This window comes from Meriones unguiculatus, chromosome 9 (genome assembly GCF_030254825.1).
Source record: "Meriones unguiculatus strain TT.TT164.6M chromosome 9, Bangor_MerUng_6.1, whole genome shotgun sequence".
NCBI lineage: Eukaryota > Metazoa > Chordata > Mammalia > Rodentia > Muridae > Meriones > Meriones unguiculatus.
Window position 1 is genome coordinate 28,371,027 of NC_083357.1, and position 26,006 is coordinate 28,397,032.

At 42.5% G+C, this 26,006-nt stretch overlaps 1 protein-coding gene and 1 pseudogene across 1 annotated transcript in view; both read left to right on the forward strand.

Moving 5' to 3' along the window:
• The first annotated feature begins 1,295 nt into the window (after window positions 1-1,295).
• LOC132656707 (small nucleolar RNA SNORA17) lies at window positions 1,296-1,403 on the forward strand (annotated as a pseudogene).
• Window positions 1,404-11,428: 10,025 nt separating this feature from the next.
• Window positions 11,429-26,006, forward strand: part of Synpr (synaptoporin) — a 325,062-nt gene continuing 310,484 nt past the window's right edge. Inside the window, exons 1-2 of the mRNA XM_060390977.1 lie at window positions 11,429-11,981; window positions 12,115-12,180. Of these exons, the coding sequence (XP_060246960.1) occupies window positions 11,964-11,981; window positions 12,115-12,180 (84 nt within the window). The 5' untranslated portion in view covers window positions 11,429-11,963. The remainder of the gene's footprint in view (window positions 11,982-12,114; window positions 12,181-26,006) is intronic.

Genomic DNA, 26,006 nt, shown 5'->3' on the forward strand with positions numbered 1-26,006 from the left:
GCTCCACCCTCATCCCACCCCAATCCCACCCTCCCTCCTCTCCTCCCATGCCCCTTCTCCAGCAGGCACTGATGGTGGAGGACCTCCTCCCCTTCCATCTGACCCTAGCCTATCAGGTCTCATCAGGACTGTCTTTCATAGTCTTCCTCTATGGCCTGGTTAGGCTGCTCCCCCCTCTGGGGGAGGTGATCAAAGAGCCAGCCACTGAGTTCCTGTCAGAGACAGCCCTTGTTCCCCTTATTAGGGAGCCCAGTTAGAGACTTAGTGGCCATAGGCTACCTCTCTGCAGGGGTTCAAGGTTATCTTCATGAATAGTCCTTGGTTGGAGTTTCAGACTTGGAAAATATCCCTAGGCCATATTTTTGTTGTTGTTGTTCTGTTGTTCTCATTGTGGAGCTCCAGGCCCTTCAAGGTCTTTGTAGCTCCCCACTATTTTTCCCTAAGATTCCCTGCACTCTGCCCAAAGTTTGGCTATGAGTCTCAACATCTGCTTTAATACCCTGCTGGGTAGAGTCTTTTAGAGGCCCTCTGGAGTTAAGCTCCTTCTTGATCCTTAAATTCACCTTCTTCTGATGTCTATCCCATTTGCTTTTCTGAATGAAGATTGACCATCTTACCCAGGGTCCTCCTTCTTGTTTAGCTTCTTTAGGTGTACAGATTTTGGTATGATTATCCTATATTACATGTCTAATATCCACTTATAAGTGAGTATATACCATGTGTGTCTTTCTGCTTCTGAGATACCTCACTCAGGATGATCTTTTCTAGTTCTCGCCATTTGCCTGCAAATTTCATGATTTCCTTGTTTTTAATTGCTGAGTAGCATTCCACTGTGTAAATGTACCACAATTTCTGTACCCATTCCTGAATTGAGGGACATCTGGGTTGTTTACAGATTCTGGTTATTATGAGTAAAGCTGCTACGAACATGGTTATACAAATATCAGAATGGCTAAGATCAAGAACTCAAGTGACAACACATACTGGAGAGGTTGTGGAGAAGCAGGAACTTGCCTCCATTGCTGGTGGGAGTGTAAACTTGTACAACCACTTTGGAAATCAATCTGGCACTTTCTCAGACAATTATGAATAGTGTTACCTCAAGATCCAGGTATACCACTCCTAGGCATATATTCAAAAGATGCTCAACTATATATAATTTCAGTTCTATGACAGCTATACCCTTTTCTGGCCTCTGCTGTCAATGAACACATGTGGTGTAAAAACATCTATGCAGGCAAAACATGCATAATGATAAAGTAAAGATAGAAATGAATGTTTAGAGAACAAAAGCTCCTGCCCCTAGAAGCATTGTGTCACATGTGTGTCAGGAGAGGAGAGAGACTATGACTATGCTCAGTGTTCTGACCTATGAACATCTGGGTGATTAGTAGCCTGACATTCCCTGGGAATCGAGCCTGAGAATGACCTTCAGTCTGGCACTTCACAGGCCCTGATGGCTCCCAGGACCAGGAGTAAGACAGAGAGTAGAAGAACCAACCCTGTCAGGGACTGAGGGCCCTGGAAGGGAGTGATCCAGAGACAGACAACCCTAGCATGGAGCCACTCAGGCAGGCGGGTGAGGAGTGAGCCTGAGATGACCACCAGACTGCTGCCATGAGGCATGAAACGGGAGCTGGACTGAGACAAACAACGGTTCAGTGCCATGCAGGTCTGGGAGTGGGGCAGACCATGCCTCAGATGACTCCTGCCCGGTGCCATGATACAGAAGCAGGCCATAACACTGCTGGGTCACTCCTAAGTTGTCCCCAGACACTCAAAGATCCTGGGCACCTCTAAGAGGAGCAACTAAGTGGTAGGGAAATGGAAAAGAAAGAGAAACAGAAGACTGTGGGCACTACAAAGAGAGGCAGAACTGGAGACTTGACGGTAGTGAGGAATAGCCTGATATGAGTGGCCAATGATACCAGCTGGGGCCAGGGTAGGGTACTGGAATATGCTGCCACCAGGGAGCCACATCTATGGCTAACATAGCAGGGGTCTGCTACCACCAAGGCCAGGCAAACCTTGACCTGGTCTTCTGTGTAGGGACATGTTGACATCTGAGGGCTGTGCAGAACTGGCCTCACCTCTCACCTGGGCATCCTGGGAGAGCTGGTCCCTGAAGCATGAGAGTGGGAGAGCTGATCCTACCCTCGCTAGCTGCAGTCCTTGTGAGAGCAGCCCTGCATATTGCTGGAGTTATGGGTGAGCTGGTTCTACCGCTCATCTTCTGTGCAGTGATATGTACGAGGGAGAGATACCCTCTTCCCACCTCACCCCTCACCTCCTGCAGCTGGTGGGAGCTCTAGCCCCAGTGTCATGGGCAAGCTGGTCCTGAAGCTGTGAGCATGAAAGAGCTGGCCCCACCACTTGTCTTCCTCGCAGTGACATGGGCAAAGGAGAGATGGCCCCTTCTCTTGCCCTTTGCCACCTAGGGCAGGCAGAAGAGCTGGCCCCAGATCATCAGAGCAGGAGAGCTGGCTTAGCTCCTCAGTGCTTCAACACTCAGGAAACAGGCCCAGAATTGTGCCTGGGCAGCACAGCAGAGATGACCCTGGATATGGAGGCGGCAGTACTCAGGAAAGTGGGCCCTGTCACTCTTCTCCCATGCAGTGGCATGGACTGGGGAAAGATACCCTTCTCCCCTTGTCACCTGCAATGGGTGGGAGACCTGGCCCTTTCTCTCACCACCTTCAGCATTCGGGAAACAGGCCCTGTAACTCGCCTGAGCCGCACAGCAGAGCTGACCCTGGTGGCAGGGCGTGGGTGAGCCAGCCCCAGAGGTGTGAGTGTGGGAGAGCTGGCTTGCCACATGTCTGCTGTGTGGCGACATGGGTGTGGAAGAGATACCCAATCACCATTTTGTCCCTTCCCACCTATGGTAAGCTGGCCCCAGGTCATCAGAGAGCTGCCTCCGCTCCTGCAGCGCTTGGGAGAGCCAGCCCTGTACCTCGCCTGGGCAGCATAGTAATACTGGCCCATGGCTGTGGAGGCTGCTGGTGAGCCAGACCCAAGGGTGTAAGCATGGGAAAGCCAACCCAAGCTCTTGTCTGCTGCATGGCGGTGTTGGTGAGGGCGAGATCCCCTCTCCTCCCTTTTGCCCTTGCCACCTGCAGCATGCAGGAGATGTTGGTGCTATATTTTAACTCATTATATTTTAATGGGGTTTCTTATGCTTCCACTTCCCTTCCACCCCCCCCCCCGGCCCAACACTAGGTAGGAGAGAATGTAGGTTAGTGGGGAGTAGTTTTCCTTAGGTACCTCCAGCTTTTTAGGGTTGTCAGGTTTTTTGGGGGCAATAGCAACCTCAGTCATTAGGATATCTAGCAGGCAAAACAGAAAATAGCAAACAGTAATTGTAGCAGTAGCAGCTTTCTGTCTCCTCGAAGCTATCTGTCTCTATCTCTCTCTCTCAGAGTGTGTCCTTCCTCTCCCTGGCCTCTGGTCTTTATCCCCTCTCAGAGTCCTCAGAATTAAACTAAAGTGCAGCTGGCAAAGATTACACCCCTCTCTGAGCCACAGGAGGCAATTATCAGCTGTGGACAAACTAAAAGCAGTCCCATATTCTATACTTAGGGTTAAAACAAAAGCATAGCATAACTGGATTGCTTAAAGAAATGTAAACTTTCCCTACAGGAAGAGCTGGCCCTGGACAGGGTCAGGTAAGCTAGCCCCCAGTTTATGAGCACAGCAGAGCCAGCTGTACCCCTTGTCTGCTGTGAGGAGGATTGGACCAGGGAGAGATGCCCTCCTCCCCTCCCTTGTCCCTTGCCATCTATGGCAGTCAGGTGAGCTGGCCATGACAGTGGGAGCTGTCCTTGTGCCTCACTGGCTACAGATCCTGAACTTGTCCCAGGCAGCAGGGAAGAGCTTGCTCTGGTTGCAGGCTTGCTAGTGAGCTAGCCTGAGGGCACTAGAGCAGGAGAGCCATCCAGCTGACCAGCACAGATACCTCTCAGGCCCAGATCCAGGCCTTTGAATTGGCTCACCCCAACATCTACCCCATAGATGAGCTACTGGAGTACATGAAGGGCCTGGTCCTACAGAATCAAAAACTACAGGATCTCCAAGACACATGGCAACAATGGGATATCTGAGAGGAGTCCAGTATTGATAGAGTAGCAGAAGCCACAGGCCTAGTACCAGACCAACAAGTTATTGTAATGAACATTACCCTGGGACAGACTACAGCTTCCACAATGAGTTCTCTCTCTCTCTCTCTCTCTCTCTCTCTCTCTCTCTCTCTCTCTCTCTCTCTCTCGGAGGAAGTTGAAAAGTTGGTGGGTGGGTACAAGGGGAGAGGGAGCTGGGTAAGAATGGGGTGCATGATGTGAAATCCACAGAACAATGAAAAACTGAAAAGAAAGAAAGAAGTTGGGCATGGTGTCACACACCTTTAATCTTAGGGTTCAGGAAACAAAGGCAGGTAGATCTCGGTGAGCTTAAGGTCCGCCTGGGCAACATAGCAGATTCTACGCCATATACAATTATACCCTATTTTAGACAGACAAACAAACAAGAAAACAAACAAATCAGATATATCTCAAATAAATAACAATGTTCCTCTAAGACCAGGGGAAAACAAGAACAAGCCAGACCCCAACATCAGTAGAAGAAAAGAAATTAATAAAATTAAAACAAATAAAGACACAAACACAAAGAATCAATGAAACAGTAACTTCTATGAAAAACTAAATGATTTGGCAAATCTTAGCCAAATTAACCAAAAGAGAAAAAACCAAGATTAACAATATTAGCCATGAAAGGAATATATTATAATAGATTCCAATGAAATTCAGAAAACCATTAAGACATATCTTGAAAACTTATATTCTACTATAATTAAAAATCTAAAAATAAATGAATGGATATATATATAGAGAGAGATATATAGATATAGATATATAGATATATAGATGATAGATAGATAGATGATAGATAGATAGATGATAGATAGATAAATAGATATGACCTACCCAGACTAAATGAAGGTGAAATCAAATTTAAACAGATTTATAACAAGCAATAAGACTGTAGTAGTAATATAAAAAATGTTTTCAATTTAAAAAGTTCATGTACGGGGACTGGAGAGAGGACTCAGCAGTTAAGTGTACTTTGCAAAAGTCTTCCAGATGACCCAAGTTCTAGTCCCGATCCCACATTAGGTTGGGGGATAAGATGCTCTTTTCTGGTTTCCACAGACACTCCAGAGGGTCATGAGAGTGGGAGAACAGGAGACCTGACCCCACCTGTAGCCTAGCACTCTATACACTCACTGTATACACACTGTATACACTCACCAACACTCACACAGGCACCCGTTTTATTTTAAGCAAATCTAAAACAAAAGTCCAGGTGCAAATGAATACATTGCTGAATTCTATCAAAAATTTAAAGAACTAACAATTCTTTTTAGAGACCAAACTTCCTGCTGAACATTATTACAAAAATTATCAATAAAATCTTTGCAAACCAAATTTAAAAACGCATCAAAAAGATCATTTGCCATGATCAAGTCGACCTCGTTTCAGAGATGGAGAAGTGGCTCACGGTACACAACAGTAAATGTAATATATAACACGCATGGACACAATGCAGAGATTACATGATCACCTCCACAAGCACAGAAAAATCTTCTAAGAGCATGCAACAATTCTTCCCAGTGAAGGCCCCAAGGAAGCTAGGAAAAGAAGGAACAGATCTCATCACAATAACAACTATAAATGGCAAAATTGTAGCCTACACTAGGGTAAATGGGGGAAAATAATCAAAATATTTCCACTGGGAAAGAGTATTTACTACATCTACTCTTATTCAAAAACAGTGCTTGAAATCTTAGTTATAGAAATAAGGTCAGAGAAGAAAATGATATAAAATAAGCGAAACATCAGAGATTCCTCAATTACAAATGACATGATCATATATGTAAGAGCCACTAAAGATGTCACCAGAAAACTTAGACCTGATACTTCTAGCAAAGTGGCAGGATAAAAAATTAACACACAAAGTCATTAGCCTTCCTATAAACAAATAACACACATAAAGAAGAGTTATGACAAGAGATAATCATAATAAAAAGAAATTAAATCAGTCTCAGAAAGACAAATGTCACAAACATTCTTTGATTGGTAGTTCCTACATTTTTTATATGGATTATACCATGTAAGCAGGGAGGTAAAGGGTGCCAGCAGTAGGGGACTTAAAAGTAGGGAGGGAAGAGCACTAAGAGCAGGAAGGAGGGAGAAGAAGGGAAACGGGTGGTTGGAGGAATAGGCTCAAGGTACACTTGTACGGAGAGTGTTCTTCTATCACCCACTACCATGTGCAATTAGCATAATTAACTAAAAGTAAATATCTGCAGGGGGAGAATTCTGTACAGAAGACTTGCTATAGGAAGCCTTATTTTGTGAGGACATTTAAATATACTGTGTTTTAGTATATCCACTTAAGGCAAAAGTGTAAGAAAATAAATGTAGCTTTATTGGTTGCGTCAAAGACAATTCTTCATTTGTTGTAAAGTGAGAGTCTTCTGCAAACCAAATGAACAAGTAAGCACCCTGACATACACTTTCCTACTCTCTTGCTCACAGGCCTTAGAGAGAATTACGAAGTTCAGGCTGCCTGCAGAAGCAGAGAGTGCAATGTGCAGTGTTCACACAGGCTTCCATTCCTTTTTTTTGTCGTACTTTAGATTTCATAAACCAATAGTATAGTTTCTTTCTATATTGCTACCAGAGATAAACTTTAGACATTCTTCTTCTTCACAGAAGGGGAAAGGAAGATGAAATCCAAAGATACTGATCCAAAGCAGTCAATCACCTGAATAGTACAGGTCTCTCTACTTCACTGTGCTACTTTGTGCAGTTTTTTCCCTTACCATTGCCTATTTAGTAGCTACTTAATGTATGAAGAACATTGTTTTTTGTGTACAATATTATTTCATATATTTGTTTATAATGATGTATTCTTTTGTATTTTTGATCTAATATTAGTTCTCTTTGAAATTTAAAATTGTCATTTTTTATTATTTGATTTCTTCTCACTTTCCTACTGAGAAAACACTGACTTTAAAAGTTTAGGTTTTGATACCCTGAAGGGCAGTCTTTCAGAGGCCCTCTGTGGTAGGCTCCTGTCCATTCCCTGTTTTCTACCTCTTCTGATGTCCACCCTCTTTGCCTTTCTTAATGGGGATTGAGCATCGGAACCAGAGTCATCCTTCTTGATTAGTTTCTTTATGTGCACAGATTTTAGTATGTTTATCCTATATTATATGTCTAATATCCACTTATGAGTGAATATATACCTTGTGTGTCTTTTTGCTTCTGGGATACCTCAGTACCCTGCAGGATATCAAAGCAGATGCTAAGACTTTTAGCCAAACTTTGGGCAGAGTGCAGGGAATCTTATAAAAGAAGTGGGAGATAAAAAGACCTGGAGAAGACAGGAGGTCCACAAGGAGAGCAACAGAACCAAAAATCTGGGCCCAGGGGTCTTTTCTGAGACTGATACTCCAACCAAGGACCATGCATGGAGATAACCTAGAACCCCTGCTCAGGTGTAGCACATGGCAGCTCATTGTCCAAGTAGGTACCTTAGTAAGGGGAACAGGGGTTGTCTCTGACATGAACTGTTTGGCCTGCTCTTTGATCATCTCCCCCCTGAGAAGGAGCAGCCTTACCAGACCACAGTGGAAGACAATGCAACCAGTCCTGATGAGACCTGATAGGCTAGGGTCAGAGGGAAGGAAGGAGAGAGGATGGGAGTGGGAGGAGATGAGGGAGGGGGCTACAAAGTGAATAATTTGTAATTAATAAAAAACAAAACAAAACAAAAGGTGCTTTCACAATCTTCTTCCCCCAAATAACTTCTTTTCTGTATTGCATCCCAAAGCAGGTGGGGATTGGAAGTGAAATGGTATTTCACACTATGTCTTTTGGATCTTGTGAAAGCCCTTCCATTAACCTGAACATTAGAACTCAATGAAGTTAATACACAGTAGGTTCTCAGGCCTTTATTTACTGAATGAGCAAGCTAAGACTGCTCTGCCTTGTAGCCACTGATATTCTCCATACCATTCTCTACTGTGGAGATGAGCTCTCTTCTAAGAAGGCTGTTGGGACATTACTTTCTAGATGTCACCTTCCACTTCCCAGACATAAAAACCAAAATGTCTTCCATCACTGTCAATAGAACAAGGAACGATTCAAGTTGCTCTCTATTGAGAATAAGCTCCTCTGAGGTAAGATGGAGAGATTGCCTTGCTGGGTCAAAGGAAATATTCATAGTTATGAGTCCCCATCCTAGAGCAAAAAAAAATAAATAAATAAAAATAAATAAATAAAAATAAATAAATAAAAATAAAAAATATTTGGAAACTACTTGAGTTTCATAGTCAATAGGTACACTCATCATACTGTATTAGAACCAGGTTCTCCACTCTAATGATCTTCACATAAGCAATATATTACATAAACTTTTCCAAATTTAGAGATTCTAATATATAGATGAACTCATGCAAGTTACCGACAGCTTGGTATGCTATCTATAGGGACGGAGAGGAGGCTGGGATATGGTTTAAATGAAATACAAGGAGACACTGCAACCCTCTGCACAGAGCAGAAACTCAATCGATACTGTCAGGGCAATTGTTGTCACTAACCATAAGCATGGGATGTCATACTCAGTATGCTCATTGATAATCAAGCAAAGAGCAAATATGATGTTTTAGAATTCAGAGACTATGAGGCCAAAGCAATCTAATGTGGAATCTTGGTTTCACTGTACGAAGTCTTTTTGATCAGCTAACTTTAATTGTAACAACAATAACAACAAAACCCTTAATATTTCAGTTTGTTAGAGTCCCCAAAGCATTTCTCATTCTATTTCAACTTTGTGTGGGAACCCAGGCTGTCAACGGTGCCCTTATATAAGTCTTCCCCCTATCCTGCTTTTAGTAATGCTAGGGATCACACCCAGGCCCTTGCATATGCTAGGCAAATGCTCTACCACTAGGCTGTATGTAGAGGAATTTTATTCCAGGACATGGCTGCTCTGGCAAGAGATCTCATCCAAAGACCATCTAGGTCTATGTTATCCAGCTGGAATATAGACATGCCTTTAATCTAGGAGACAATAGGCAAGCAGATCTGAGTTCAAGGCCAATGTTTCAGGTAAAGAAAAGCTTATGTACAGGCATGGTGGTACATGCCTTTAATCTCAAACAATAAAGATAAAGTTAGTTTGTAGAAGGAAGCACACATGTTAGAAAGTGACATCTAATTGGGTGGCAAGAAAAGGTGACAAGTCAGAGAAACATTTGACAGAAAAAATATGCCCAACTCTTATGAGCAGAGGAAGGGAAGCTACTTAAGAGCCAATACAGAGAGGTGACAGTTTTACCTGGACCATAATAGAGAGACAGGTTGCAGAGACAGAACAAATTAGATACAAGTGAAGACAAAGCAAGCCAGAGAATGAGGAGTCAGGAGATTAGAGCAGACTGCTTGAGTTAGTTTGAGGCCAACGATAGAAATTCAGAGGCCAAGAGAAAAGCCAGATTGAATAAGTCCGCTATGAGAGAAGTTTGAGCCAGAATAGCTGAGTTGAACCAGCCAGCCCAGAGCCCAGAAAGAACAAGAAAGGGTGTGCTTATTCTGAAGTAAGACTCGGATGCTGAAAAGATTCTAGGCCTAGGTTAGATTTTATGGAGGCTAGAAGTGTCCATGACTAGGCCTAAGTTAGCTGACAGAGGCTGTAATCCTCCGAAACAATTGAAATAGGAGAATAAAAGTTCCTTTTACAGCTGAAGCCCCAATGTCTATGAAGAAATTATAGTCATCATCACTTAGTGTTAGGAAATAAGAGAGAGGGTAAATTATATAAACACATGGCTACTCCTGGAGCAAGAGGGAAGGGTCATTCTAAAGAGTGGATGGTCAGCACCACAGCCTGGACCTTTACATGCTCATGGAGGCTTTTGGAAAGATGCATTTAGTGAGAGAATCCAAAGTATGATATCCTGTCCTGCATAGGTTATCTACAAACTCTACTAGAATTCTCATAACAACTAGCTACAGTGAATGTTCAGTATTGTGTTCTATTTCATAGATGAAAAGGACATCCAGGTGTTCATAAACATACAATTCAGGACGTTAAGTACTAAGTATTTGAATATGTTTGCCCTCTCCCATACACCTTGTAATTGCATAATGGCTTCTTTTTGACTGTTGCTTCCCATTGTTTTAGCATGTAGGAAGAGCGGCAGGAACAAAGCTGTGGTTGCAGATGGTGTGACTAGCTTGCCGGGTTCCCACTCTGGAGATTTCTAGTTTTTCTTTAATAAATTCCTCTCTCAGGCTTGGAGGGGCCTCTGCTAAAAGCTCCCTTTCTTCCCAAGTTCTGTACTGCTGCCTCTTTTATAGATGGCAAACTATTCCTCTCTATATTTCCCCTCTTCTAGATATTAAATACTCCCCTCACATATTTCCACACACTCCCAGCCTTTTTGGCAAGTCTTTGTAGTAAACAGATGGACTCTCTGTGTTGCTGGGAGACCACTTCATACGAAGAAACCAGCCCAAAGGGAGGAGAAGGAAGGGCTGCACAGGGTGACAGACAGGAGCAATCCCCTCTCCCCCTCCCGACTTCCTCTGTGCTTTCTACGACACCCTTCTTAATTCAGTTCTGGCTTACTGCCTGCAAGCTGAACAACACTGAGCAGCTCGCCTCCCCTCAGTGAGCTCCAGTTTCCTCATCTCAAGACGGAGAATAATAATGCTATTGCCCCGTGAGTATTTTGGTGAATGTTTAATGAAATAATGTTTAAGCTCTTAGCAAGGTCTTTTCTTGGTTGACAGAACTAAGCTGCTGTTTATTATAGTGAGCAAGGTTGACCTATGAAGGGGTGAGAGTGAGTTGCTTCTCATTAAGTTCTAAGCAGAATTTGACTCAGGTTGGAGTGGAAACTCCGTTTTTTAGCTATCATTATTCTGAGGAGGTTCATTTAGGGGACTGGCACGTAGTTAAAGGAGACAGTATAGGCTTGAAATGTCCTTTAAGTTCAACATACCTTAAGTCCTTGGCGTTTTCTACTTTTAAAATGGACGCATTTGTTATGGACCTCACAGGTGGCCATGAAGATTACCTACCTGGTACTTGGTCCAATAGCTAAGAGCAATTAATTGCAGTTCTGTTCACTCTGTGCTCCACGCCCCCCCCTTCCTCTTGCTTTCTTTTCCCTTCTCCAGCCTTCCCTTTTTCCCACCACCCTTGATGCTCTTCAGGCTACACCCCAGTTTCCTCCCTAGGTCCTGCTTGCTAGAGGGGAAGAAGCAATGTACTGTCTGGGGCGGGACTCCAGAGTCTGAAACCAGCCACTCCATGCTGGCTTTGCTTACTGACTGGAATGATGATTTCTTTGTCATAGGGAAGTCACCAGGGTGAACGCACGTCTCCCCTGACATTGGGTGCTCTCTTCTTACCGGAAGCCCCTTCCTGCAGCCGGCAGCCTTTTTGCTGAGGACGTTAGCCCATTGTTGCCAGCCAACAGCCCAAAGTTTCCCCGGAGCCTAGAGCAGTTCGTGCGCCAGCGCCCGAGATCTGGACCAATGTGCGCGGGTTGTGCCTAGCCCACCCGGACGCCCTCCCCCGTGGAGCCTGCGGCTGGCCAATGACAGCCTGGCCCTCGTGTCTTGGCTTTCTCCCCTCCCCTGTTGCTGCTCCCTAGCCCACTCTGCCCCGCCCACCCCTCTCCAGCTCCACTTGCCTCCCGCAAAGCTAGCTCCTGGAGCGCACAGCACAGCAGAGTCTCTGCGAGCCGCGCCGGCAGCCTGCGCTCCCCGCCCGGGTCCTGGATCAGCTGCTTGCGGCCTGAAGTGGCTTCTGACCCTGGAGACCATAGTTCAGAGGAACTACATCCCCGAAGGGAACCAGTGCGGGAGAAGACATAGCAAGGGCGAGCCATGGACCCCGTGAGCCAGGTAGAACTGAACAGGACAAGCAGGGCGGCTGGCCTAGGGTTCGGGAACGCAGGGGACCTGGACTCCCTAGACAGGTGTCTCCAACCCTCCGCTCATACTTTTGCTTTCTCTCCCATGTCTCATTCATTTGTAGCTGGCCTCAGCGGGCACCTTCCGGGCACTGAAGGAACCCCTTGCCTTCCTGCGAGCCCTGGAGTTGGTGAGTAGCTGAGAGGCAGCAGGCTGGGCTGCCAGGTAGAAAGAGGTCAAGCAGAGCGCTCTCTGCTGGGTTGTGTCCACAGCTTAGGGTTCAGCCTCCTTCAGTCATGCCTGCTTCCGAGGCGCGGTTCCGGGGCTGCTAGGTAGGGTCTAGGTCACACTGAGATTCCAGGGGAAATGTGGATGCGTTTGTGTAGGAGGTTGAATCACCTCACTAGCAGCTTGCTAACCAGCAGGGTCTGGTGGGGGAAGCAGGGGAGGTGGAAAGGAGAGCAAGAAGCATCCATGGAGTTCTGGCCTCTCCTGGACTGTTGTAAGCTGGAGACCAGGCTTAGGGACCCAGGAACCGAGATGGCAAGCTGGGAGGACTTGTCCAAGCTGGAAAAGTTGGTCAGCACTGGAACAGCTTCTGTTTGGTACCACACTTCTCAGCTCTGAGAGCCACTGCTGGGCTGGAAGCTCCAGCTAGGCGGGTACTCCAGGAGAAAAGATAGTATATGGAGGAGGACTTCTCTATTATCATTTCTCTCCCGTGACTACTCCTTGTGGACTCTTCTTGATTTTCCCAGATGAATCCTTAAAAGCTTTCTCTGAGGGTTGGGCTATGTGAACTTACGTCGCTCCTCTGGTTTGTTTCTGTTTTAAAGATGCCACCTCAAGAGTTCTGTGGTAATCTGCCTGCAGACAGAAGCAAGGCACGAGGCCTCATGGAACAGTGCCAGTGCTCTTGGCTGGAATGATAGCTATCAGGAGCGAAGTCTGCCGGTCACACATTTCCTCTTGCTAGGAGCTCTGCTAGGCTCGAGAAGCCATCTGAACAGAAAGTTCAAAGCCCGTCATGTAGCATTAATCACAGGCACCAACACCGAATAGATAGGAAATTATGTAAGAGCCTGTTCTGTGCTTCAGACTCAGAGACAAGGGCATATGTCTGACTTTAACTACACAAGTGTGATGTGTGCTTAATCACATCTACCCTGTGTATTGACCTAAATCACATCGTCTGATTGGATCAGGTTAACCTCTTCAAGAAAGTTCTTTAAGAAGGGTCCAGCTACTGGCTTTCAGTGGGCTATTCTGATACTATGTTTTCCTTTTTACATTGTGTGTGTGTGTGTGTGTGTGTGTGTGTGTGTGTGTGTGTGTGTGTAAGCCATGGTGCCCAGGTGGAGGTCAGAAAACAACATAAGAGTTGGTTCTCTCATTCTACTTATGTAGATTTCTGGGATGGGACACAGGTTTGGCAGCAAGGACATTTATCTGTTGAGAGACTTTGCCAGCCTTAATAGGGTTTGTTAGTTTGTTTGATTGGTTAGTTTTGTTTTATTTTTTTTCCTTGTTGCCAAATCCAATAAGCCATGCTATTCTCACAGTTAAAGGATCTTTCAATTGTCCTCCTCTTTTCATTCATTTACTTATCCATTCTACCAGCAGGTCTTGGAAAGGAGTGGATTTTTAAAAATCAAAATAGTACTTCAGTTGCCAACTTATTTCCCTCCCTGAGGCCAGAAACCTGACATCATTTGTGATATAACCCATGACTATCTCACAGTGTCTTGAAATATCACTAGCATATTTTTGCCCCTACTCAAAAGTTTCTATTGATATATTTCAAAGCCTGGTCATTCTGAATGAGTGTGTTTAGATCTTCTGTGCAGCAAATCTTAACATTGGGAAGATGGACATTCACCAACCATCAATTTATACAAGCTTCTGTCAGTAATCCTTGGGTTAATCAATGCTGAAGAAACACCACTCTGAGGCACACTGGCTCCTCCGAGCTCAGAGCTCAAAGTGGCTATTTACCTCAGTGAATATGTACATTTCTCTTTTCACATTCCAGGCCTAGAGAAGATGTCTAAATGATAGTTTACATGTAACATGTCTCATACTCCTCCCCATTTCTTACCCTCAAACTGAGTGATTCACTCCACTCTCTTCTGTTACTTTTTATTCATTTATTTATGAGAAGTATCACACTGTGTTGCATTGTACTATGGGCTGTTTTTTTATTTGTTTGTTTGTTTCTTGAGACTGTGAGGTAGCAGAACTGCAGCAGAAGAGCAAGTTTACACTGATCATGTGTGTCCAGCTCCATGTAGGGCTGCTCTGACACATATGTATCCTATATCCAGGTGATGACAGTGACACTGAATGCAAGTATAGTCTCCCAGTACAGTACTTTTTGTTCTGTCTCTGTGCCTTTCCCTAATCCCATTCAGAATACTTGGTAAACCGTGCGTGGTCCATTGGTAATGTGAGAGCACTTAACATATCCCAGTTTCTCTGCCTCTGTGGAAGTTCACAAAGTGATAGAAAGTGGCTTTGAGCCTGGATGTCTCCAGTTTTTTATGTTATAATCCCTTTCAGCAGTTATGACTGCTGAAATAAACGTCCATAAAATATCTGTGTTCGGTAGTCCTCTTGGGTTACTACAATAAATTGGGTGCGCCTTAAATTGGATAACAGATACATCAGAGAAATTTCCTTCTCATAGCTCTGAAGGCTAGAAGTTTCAATCAAAGGCTGACAGATTCTGTGTCTGGCAAGAGCCCACTTTCTGCTTCACAGATGGCACCTTCTCTCTGTCCTCACCTGCCCTTCGTAAGGACACTAATGCTATGCACTAGGGCTTTGAGCTTTTAAGTGACTCATGTCCCAAATGTGCCACCATCTAAGACTGCCATTTTGGGGACTGGGTTTTAACATGCCAGTGGTGAAAGATACATACACATCTAAATCTCAACAATATTTTCAAGGATAATATGTTCAAGGATGTCTATTGCAACATCATTTGCAGTGGAAAAAATGGAAACAGTTATTAAATCCATGCAGAGAAATGCTTAAAGGTGTAATTTGTGAAAATGATGAAATATACTACCTTTAAAAACGATGAATTAACTTAATATTCATTTACATGGAGGTCGATGCCTATAATCCTCATTGATACAATTATTAACTCTCAAAAATGAGTCCAGGAATAGTGTATACAAGTGTACTCCAAGCACTAGGAGGCTGAGGCAGGGAGATCCCTGGGGATATACAGCAAGATCCTGCTTCAAAAGAATTCTTAAAAACAGGAAAGAAAGAAAATAAGCTTTCCTTCTTTTTTAAAATATTTCACGGGAGTTTAAATGGAAGAACAATATTCTTTCTGTTAATCAGTATGCAAATGATGTGTCTCATCAGATGTGCAGCGACCTGCCCAATACAACGTGCTGTTTACAGAAATACATTGTATGTGAGTGTGTGTGTGTGTGTGTGTGTGTGTGTGTGTGCTTTATATGAGCATAGAGGGGAGCATAACAATATATACAATTGAACTAACAGATGTGTTTGTTTTCTTTTTTACAAGGTGTAATTTGGTAGTCAGTGGTAGAGGGTGTGACAGGCCGAAGGAAAGTATTGAAAGTCAAAATTGTAGATATATCACTTGTCTACAGTTATACACGAATTGATTTTTAGTAACTCACATTGTAAGATTTTTTTTTCTTATGGATGGACTATTTGAACTATCCAAAGGCATCCTCTGCTTTTGGGTTATAGTCTTAAAGGGAAGATACCCTTTATTTTATTTGTTTTCTTTATTGAGAGCTTGTGAATGAAATAAATTTAAAGTCATGGTAACATAGAAAAGCATGGCAGGAAAAGCCTCAGTCACTTTCAGACATTTTTTTGGGCAAAACTTCTCCATCCTTAATCTTCATTAAATCATGTCAAGGGAATTTTTTTAAGGGGATTTTTATTAACTCTTCAAAACACAGACTTAACTCTGATAGTTCATTCATTTCCTTTATTACTTGATGAGAAATTATGTCCTATAAATCTCGTAAATCCTTATTGGGAAATCTTGCAAAATATCTAATTTATCCTGTTTTAATATTTTTTGAAAATCCATGAGCATATCATCCTGTCTTCTACTGGTCTCTCCTCCTCCTCCTCTTCTTCTTCTTCTTCTGCTTCTTCTGCTTCTTCCTCTTTTTTTTCTGTTACTTCAGTGCTACAAGTTGGCTTCTTCTCTCCTTTCTCTCTCTCTCTCTCCATACTTGCTATAAACACATTCTTTTTTTCTGCTATTTACAAAATCTGGATTTGGGATTCATGTGGAGTTAAAAGTGGACTCAACATATTCGTGTTGTTCAGGGCACATTGATGCTTCAAACATTAGCAGCCCTGGAACAGCTCTGAGGACTTTTTTTCCCTGATGATGCTTGTGTGTCCTGATTACTCCTCTAGCACTATGTTGCAGGGGCAGATTCTGCCCTTCCGGAATCGACTGACCCCATTCCTCAATTCCTTGTTCTCCTATATCCTTCCCTAATTGTACTATAACATGTCTACTATGCTGGACTTCAACTTTCTATTCTAACTTCCATCTGTCCTTTTATTTCCCTGATGAAGCCACCCAGTCCAGAAATGCATGTGCTCAATTTAATAGTTGCACATTTATATAATCTGCATTTCTGAACCTAAATCTGTAGCTGGGTTTTTCAAAAAATATTACACCACTTTCTGCTGTCTTGCTAAAGATAGCATGCATAATTCCTGTTACTGGTAACAACCAATTGATGCCTATAGCAGAGTGTAAAATAATGATGGCCACACTGTAAAAATCCTAGTAAGAGAAGCAATAATAATCACATTTCTCTTCAAGCTTGATATGAAGATATGTCTCATGTGCCATGTTGGTTTTGTATGACATCATTTCACCTTGGTGCTTGAGAATCCTAACTAACTCATCAAGAACAAAACCAGTAGGAATGCCAAAGCCAAGACTTGACATCCTGTCTCCACACTGTATTTCTTTAAATGTTACAGTCTTCTTCCTCCCATTCAGCAAACACTCATTGTCTCCTATTCCAAAGTTTCAAGGAAGATTTAAATGTTAACCTGTCTTATTTTGTGTTGTTTATCTCTTTCAAAGGAGATTTAAAAGCCAACACTCTCTTATTTTGTGTTGTTTATATCTCTTCCATCAAGATATCTATCTGAGACCTTTTCTGAAAATGCCAAGGAATGCCTGCTTTTAGAGCAAATTCAACAGATACCTATTGTCTTTTATATTTGGCTTCACTTTCTGCTCATTATTAGTTAACCAAGCAAGTTTTAATTAAAATCATTTTTTCACATAAAACATCTATAAAAGTCTTTGATTATAAAGTCAATAATCTAATCACATTTTACTGTCATTCTTTTGTTTTGCATGTCCGATGCAACTTCTTTTCCCTGTACCCAAGATGGAGAATTGTAAAATGAAACATCAAAATCCTGAGTGGCAATCTGCCATTGTGGTCTGATGTATTTAAAGCTAAGTTAATGTGGATTTAATTATAACCTTCTTGCCTCTGACAAAACTGTGTTCAGTTGGAATATAATGGCTACATGCTTGATGCTCAACAGCAACCCAGAATTCAGCAAATAATGCTTCTCCGAGTTTACTGAGGCAGCGGGCTTAAAGGCCCATCAACACAGGAAAAAAATAATAGAGGGAGATTTCTCTTAAAAGGATTCAAATCTGTCCCTGTCACAGGTATAAACTGAGAAGGAAAATAGTCATGTGTTAGGTTTATTATTGTTATTATTATTATAGTTCTGCAAGATACATGTGCAGGGCCAGGGCCTCCCATTGCCGCTGTATTGCTGGGTGTTCTTGTTCACTAAGTTAGCTTAGCTACTGTAAGACCGGGTTTCCTCACCTGAACATTGAAGATAACACTCCTTGCCTGCCGCCCCAAAGCGTCAGGAATTATTCTTAAAAGTCATGCACACACAAGTCCATGGTAAGCAAATGAGTGAGTGTCCCTGACAGCAACAATTGAGTTTCTGATGGCGATGCCACTAGCAGGAGGCTGGATGAAGGGTGTGGTGGATCTGAAGCATGGCTACTTGAGTTGTGCTCCCCACAGGGCTGAGCCCTTCTCCTTTAAACAGCCTCCACCTTATAGCCTCTGCCTCAGACTCCTCAGGACTTACAAGAATGAGTGAGGCTTAGACTGGGGAGCTGGATCAACCAGTGAAGTGCTTGTTATGCAAGCATGAGAACCTGAGTTTGATCCCCAGAAGCCATGGCCAAAACCAGGCATCTTGGCGAGTACTTTTGAGCTCAACACTGGGAGGTAGAGACAGGAAAATCTTGGGGTTTGCTCTTCAAACTAGGAAAAGACTCTGCCTCTAAATGAATGAATGAATGAATGTGAATGATGCTTAACAAACAAATATACAAGGCTGGTTTACACACACACACACACACACACCAGGCATTGACACGTGAACACAAACATGTGGAGACACACTAAAGAGAAAGTTGAATCTAACTCATCACCCAAACAAATGCACACAGGAGGGAGTTCAGATCACCCTTTCCAAAGCCCATTTTCTGCTTCATACATGTTTCACATTTCATGGACATTTGAAAGTCCTGGTGATGGTGTCTTGCTGATCAGGTGGCTTTTGAACATGCCAATTCACCTGTTTGGAACATGCTCCACTTCGTGCCTTACCCAACCCTAACTGGCTAATGAATCATTTTTCATTTAGGTTTCAGCATGGAGAAGGAGCTGATGTGGTTGAAGCTGACCTCTTGATGGAGTCTAGAGCATAAGTTTTAGTGATACATTTTCATTCTAGCCAAAGTAGAATGTTAACTTATTCATCTGCACATTCTAAAGATTTAGTGTGGTTCCTAGTATATAAGACAAGTCGACTCAAGAACGTCTGCTAATCCTTCTATAGCTCCTGGGTCCTGGGATTTACACAATATTAAATGAAAGAAGTGGGGGAAGGAGAGAAGAAAGAAACAGAATGGAGTATAAATGAATTCTAGAGAACACTGTCCCTTCCTGTAATCTGTTGTGAAGAATTGTAAGGACCCATAGAAGTACATGTCAAGCTATTAGTCTTAGTTGTGAAAAAGATTAACCCACATAAACTGAGTGAAATGTGGAAGAGAAAGGGATAGTATAGACTTCTTCAGCATTTAGCAACAGGAAAAGGCTAAGCAGGCCCAGACTTCAGACCTCAGTGTTAATTGACCTGAGCAGCAAGAGTCCTTAGCAAGGCAGCTGCTATTTTAAGTGTTTTAGACGCAGTCCTGCCTATTTTCTCAGCATATTTTTCTTAATATATCTTACTTATTCTACCCAGGATTCTCATCTGACACCCTGAAAGAAGGAATTTGATTGCCTTAGCTCATCATTTTTTCAATTCAACCCAACTATCAACCCCAGGCCATATCATAAGCCAATAAACTAGCGTATGGATTCATTGCCCACAGGTCAAATGTCCACTGTTATTCTATCACTTGTGGCCTGATTTTAAAGGGTCATGAGAGTCAAACCGTCCTCCTCTAGACTGTCCTTTCTAATGGAGCAGTAGGAGGGACAGTCTTTAAAGTTATGGGCATGACAGGTACAGTGATGGGTCTGTACATAGGTGGTAAAAATAGGTGACTTCCCGCAGATGAAAGGGCAAAAGAAATGTGGTGGTGGTAGTGGTGTGTGTGTGTGTGTGTGTGTTGTGATGTGTGGTTTCTGTGTGTTTGGTGTGTGTATGTTGTGATGTGTAGTTTCTGTGTATGTGCGTGTGTGTGGTGTGATGTGGTAGAAAACAGAAAAAGAAACATCACTGGCTTGCTTCATGAGACAATTATCTGTTTCATGAAGGAGAACAGGGATTCATCGACATGTACAATCCACCTTAGGCTTAAAGAAATGTGGATTTGGAATCAACCAGGTGCTAGAGTTCTGGCCCATATTGTATTACATTGTATTACATTATATTATATTGTAACATATCATATTACATTTCACTTTATTTTTTATGGAATCCTCACTGGTCCATTAGCATTAAGTGGGTATCATAGGGGTCACGTCTTTTGCTTGATTGTAAGGGTTCAATTCTAGCAGAGCCTCTATCAGTGTCTGGTGCATACAGCTGTGGCCTGTAACTGGGAAGACCTTGTTAAGGATGATGCTATATCCAATTGCAATGATCTCTCCAGACTCCCAACTCTGTCTAAAACAGGTTGCTCAAAGTTGTACTGTTACAGCAGTGATGCTTTGTGTGTATTCGTTTGTTTGTTTCTATTGTGTTCCCACTGGAAAAAGGTGCACGCTGAGATGACCATAAACGGTACACAAATAGCGTTAATTATAATATGTAGATACCAGCAATTTTCTAATCACTGTCAGTGGTTTATGTGACTTCTTATTACAATCTGAAGACTACTTAATAACTTTGTTTATAAATGAAGTGATCAAATCATTTTCCTGAAGCCTGACAACTAGTAAATCTTAAAGGATGTGAATCTAACCAGACACAACTCTGTGTCCTCGATAATCTCCCTGAATTTTCTCCATTAGTAGAGACTCTCCACTCATGTCTAGGGCAGCAGTGATTTCCCCATGGAAAACAATAATAAAAAAGACACAAATCTATATTGGTATCATACAAGACTTTAAGAGGTTTAAATTTTCTTCTCATTCCTAATTCAGTTTTTTCTACTATCAAAGGCAAACAGAAAATAAAACAAAATTTAAATACCAAGTGCCCTCAAAATAGCTTCTCGGAATTTCTTACAGCTCAAAAATATTCCCAGTCTTTTGAACATTTTATTTATCTTGAATCTCTTGTAGAATATTCATTTACTAGTCCACTCCATAAAGAAATTCAAATTCAGAAATCTGTTATGGACATATGCCCAGGAAGACATCTGGGGAACTCAGGAAATATCTAGATACTTAGCAAGATTATAAACACTTACATTCCTTTGGATGGTTGGGAAATTACTTAAGCCAAATGAGTTCTATCACTGATTGTGGGTAATGAGTGAATTCTGTCTGCTTCCTGCATGTGAGAACTCAGATTCCTTAGGTTTGTGTTTTGGAGAATTTGTGTGCCAAATACAAAGACATTCCTCTGTGGTGTCAATAGGAAGTACTCACCCGTCCATCTGGTCTACTGTAAACTGCTTGGCTTTGCTTTGGTACAGTGACTTCATCTGATAGCTTTGCTTGTACCTGATAGATTGCTGACATGCTGGAACCCTTCCTGAAGCACAGGGCCAAGTTACATAAAAAAAAAAAAAAAAAAAAAAAAATCTTAGATTGAAGAGTGATCCTAGAAAACTGGCAGATATTGGCCCATGATCAAAGTGAAACATAGAGACCCTGAGAGACATTGCATCTGGAAGAAGAGGTAGCTGGCCAAGGAGAGATTATAGCATGATTTAGAATGTGCTGAGAGGCCGGGGGTGGGGGTGGCCTGTGCATTCGGTTCCAGGCCTCACAAGGCAGGGACAGGCAGATACTTATGACTTTGAGGCCAGCCTTGTCTATATAGTGAGTTCTAGGCCAGCTAGGAATACATAATGAGACCCTGTATCAAACAGAAGATAAAATGTGCTGGATTTTGAACCATACAACTTTGAGTTCAACCAACAACCTTGGTTGGATATGTTCGTGAACAAATCAACTTCACTGAGTCTCAATTTACTTAGGGATTTTGACCTACATCAAAGATGTATTTAGAAATTTAACAAATAGCTAAGAATCCTGGAGCAAACTCTTTTATCAATTTGTCAACTCTAAATGGGATGGGCATTTAGAATGCAAATGTGTAGACTAAAAGTATGAAAATATTCCCATTCAAAGGCCCAGTAATGATGATGATTGTTCCTAAATGTAGAAATTAAACTTGGTCTAGGGATAGCGCTCAGTGCAGATTCACTTGCCAAGCATGGACTTAATCATCAGCCTTACAAAACACAAAAACAAAACATCAAAACAAAGGCTTAGGTTGGGAATCTGAAAATCTTTCCTACTGGCAATGCCCTACTAGCTGCCTTTCATGTCCATCTGTGATGGCGGTTCTATGAGGAAATGAGGAACTTGTGTTTTCATCTGTCATAGACAATAAATGAGATTTATCCTAGAACTTTCACCATTAGACCTTGCAATTCCATTTATGAAGCAATTGAAAGAAAAACACAATTATTTATGAGATTACCAACGTCACTCAGGAGTTTATAGTTTACCTTTATTTTAAAGTTTACATGCAGTCTGGTGAAATGGGCCAATGGTTAACAATGTTTGTTGCCAAACCATGAGGACCTAAGTTTGGATCCTAGCACCCAAGGAACAAGCCGGGTATGGTACTGCACATGCCTGCACCATAGTACTACAGCTGAGCCTGCGGAGACGGGGAATTCCTGGGACTTGCCTGTTGCCAGCCTTCAAGCATAATCTACTCGGTATGTTTGGCATCATGGCATGCATAAGAGAGATGGGAGGTCATATAGGATTGGCTGAAGATCCTGCCTGGCCACTTACCAGTTCTATTACTGAACAAATGTACTTTTGAAGGCCATTGTAACACTAGAATAAATATAGGTCAGGCCAAATGGGGTGTGTTCAATAATAGACTGCCTCAAAGTAACAACTCACAGAGAAAGAAGAGGGTGCCTCGTGCCCCCTATGCCCTCTGTATACAAGCACAAAGGAGCATGCATCAACACAACCCTGCACACGTGTGCACACACATGTATATGCATGCACGGACATATGAAAACAGTGATTTTTAAAATGACAAAAAGGGCAACTATGCCCCTACTACATACCACAGCCTAAAAACCTAAAATTCCACTGCCACGAGGGGAGGATGGAGGGATGTTGAGAGGGAGGGACTGGGAGGAACAGAAGGAGCAGAGGCTGTGATAGAGATGTAAAGTAAATAAATAAATTTGTTAACTAAAAAAGGAAAAATATTCCAGTGCCAGAAACGGATTTCTTCTTTTGAAGTTGCAGGGCAATGGGATGCCACAGACCTCCAAACATTGCGGGATACTGCCATGGTTCTTCGTTACCCTCCAGAACCTGGCAGTAATATGCTCTTGCTGAAGACGCCATATACTTGGGTCATAGGACATGATGAAATCAAGACAGTATGGGCACGAATGCTTCGTACCTACTAGCTAGCTTCCATAGTGCTGAAGGGCGGCGAGCTACTGGAGGAGAAAAGCACCAACCATATGCTGCTGTGAACTCTATGAGCCACAACAATGGTTGACCTGAGTAGACAGACCCACTGGTACAACTGTTCCAGGAAGTAACCAAACACTCCTTGAATTTAAGTTATGTTCCATAGGTTGAAACTTATACCTGGAATCATTATCAGACAAAGAACTTACGGCTACATGTGTCATAGCTCTGGGAAAGAATCAGCTATGACTATGTTGCTAAACAGATATAGTATTAAACCAGCTACTAATGATGTTTCATTATACCCATTGACCAATGCATTTCTCAATCCTCATCTGAGAGAAGCTTCTATTTAACATAGATTAATACAGAGACCCACAGCTGATGCAGAGAATAAGAAACTACAGAATGCTTAGCTCTGAAGGGAAGCTATATATTGCACCTTCTCTCACAAGAGAGCCAGAGGCAATGGCTAACTATAAGGAAACAATACATAGCAAGGCAGCTGCACATATGAGCTCACACTGGTTATGGCAGTGTACGTAAGACCTGTGCAAACCCAAACCAAACAGAATCCCCAGCATGTAAAGAGAGGTTGGGCACATCATCCCACTCCTATCCCTGGGGTGACTGACAATTGTTAGCTGCTGTGGAAAAAGTATCAGTTTTCTCTAAGGTTGCAGCCCCCAAAGCTAGACCATGTTTCAGTAAAAAGCCAGATATCCAAGAATATTTGGGCATCACAAACTGGTCTGAAAGTCCAAACTGAAAGTCCTTAAAAGGGGGGGGCGGGGTAGGGAAGGGGAAGTGGATCAGGGAAGGACCGAGAGTAAATATGATCAAAATATGTACAAAACTCAAAATTCTCAAGGAAAAAAGACAAATGTAAAAGATGATGATGTGGTAGGTGTGAAGCTGACAGCGGCACTGTACTTTAGGTAACTTGGCAGAAGGCAACATGTGTGTACTGGGCTCCTCATTCAAGTCTCACAACAGCCTTCTAATGTACGTTTGCTCAGTAATAGAGCTGGTGCATGACCAGGCAGGATCTTCAGCCAAGTCTACGTGAGCCCCTGCCTCTCTCATGTGTCAGTGAACCACAATGCCTCACAGAACAGATCGGTGCTTGCATTGGAGAGTCGGGGGTGGAGGGAACTGTTTTGCCAAGGTAATTAGGACACAAACTATAGCAAAAGCCAATAAGTAAATAGTACTCAATGTTCTGCTGAGAGCTAACTGAGTTAATATTTTGAAAATACACTTTAAAGTATTCTTGGGTAAACATGTTTTTCCCTCTGAGATGATGCCAATTCTCTGGGCCTGTGTACATATATTCATGTACCACAAATGAGGATCTTTTAGTCAATGACAGTTGCTAAATCAGGTTATCCTGTGGTAGACTCATAAGCTACAGCACAAAAAATATTGAGGTGGTCGTAGCCTATATAAGCAAGCCATTTTGTGAAGCCCAATGATGATATCACCCAAGGATATATTTCTCAGCACCTCTTTCAGAGATTAAGTGACGCCTAATTGTATCACAAACAACAGACATTTATTGTCTTAAAGCTCTGGCAGCCAAAGCTTTGAGATGTGGGAAAGGCTAAATCAAGTCACAGGTCATGAGGAAGAATCTGATCTTTACTCTTCCCCACATCCTAGTGCTTTGGTGAAAGTCTTTGGTGTTTCTTGGCTCATGGCGGACTCATCCCTCCCATCTCTGCCTTCTTTTTATGACACTGTGTGTTGTGTAGGGGGGTACGTGATACCAATCACACTGAACTGGGAGCTTACTCTCCAACTGTCCTATGACCTCCCACAGCTTTATTTTCTGCTTGATCTTGGTTCCAAATAAAGTCTCATTCTGAAGTCCCAGAGTTAGGATTTCAGCATAGGAATTTTCCCTGGAGAGGGAGAAGAAGAATCAATGCCCTCAACAGTAGATGAGTCTTAGAACAGAGACTCTTTCCAGCTGCTTTCTTGTCTTTAGTATGGTGTGAACTGTGTTTCCATGTTACCTGCTAGATAAAACCGTGTTTTCCATAACTTCACCAACAGTATGCTACGATAGTGTGTGCTCGTTGTAGAAATTATCTCACTAACCCATGAGTCAGGCAGTTTTGTTTTCAACTGCTCATTATACCCTTTGAAAAACCTGTGAGGATTCATATAAAGATACAGAAGTGCTTATAATACGGTTAAATTTGGTTTTATACATTTTAGTGTGTGTACATGTGTGTGTCTATGGGTGTGTGTGTTGTATGTGCAGATGCATGTACCCAGGCACATATGGAGACCAGAAGATGGCATTGGGTTTTCTACTCTATCACTCCCTCCCTGCCTTGTTCCCTTGAGACAGGTCTGTCACTGAACCCGAAACTAGGGTTCTTATCTCTGTACATGACAGTGCTTGGATTACACACACACACACACACACACACACACACACACACACTCCGCCTTTTTTTTTTTATTAACATGGGTTTCCAGGATTCCAAGGTTCAAATGTTTGTGTATCAAGCAATATTGCCCACCAAAAAATGTCTGATATCCCTGTTAACCTAGTTTTAGTTGGGAAGTGATCAAAGTATTTTAAAGATATTTTAAAGATATTTGGAAAAATATTATCAAGTTGCCATCCAATGTTATGCCAGTTACATATTTTTCTAATATGATATGAAGTCTAGTTGAATCATTGCTTTCTTAATCTTGCATTGAAATTGCCCATTTTTATGAAGATTGTGTTCTAAATTTAATTTGGAATACACAGAATACATAAACAAATAGAATTAATTTACGAAGCAATAGCCACAGCTGCCAACTGCATAATGTTGTTCACAAGAACCTTTAT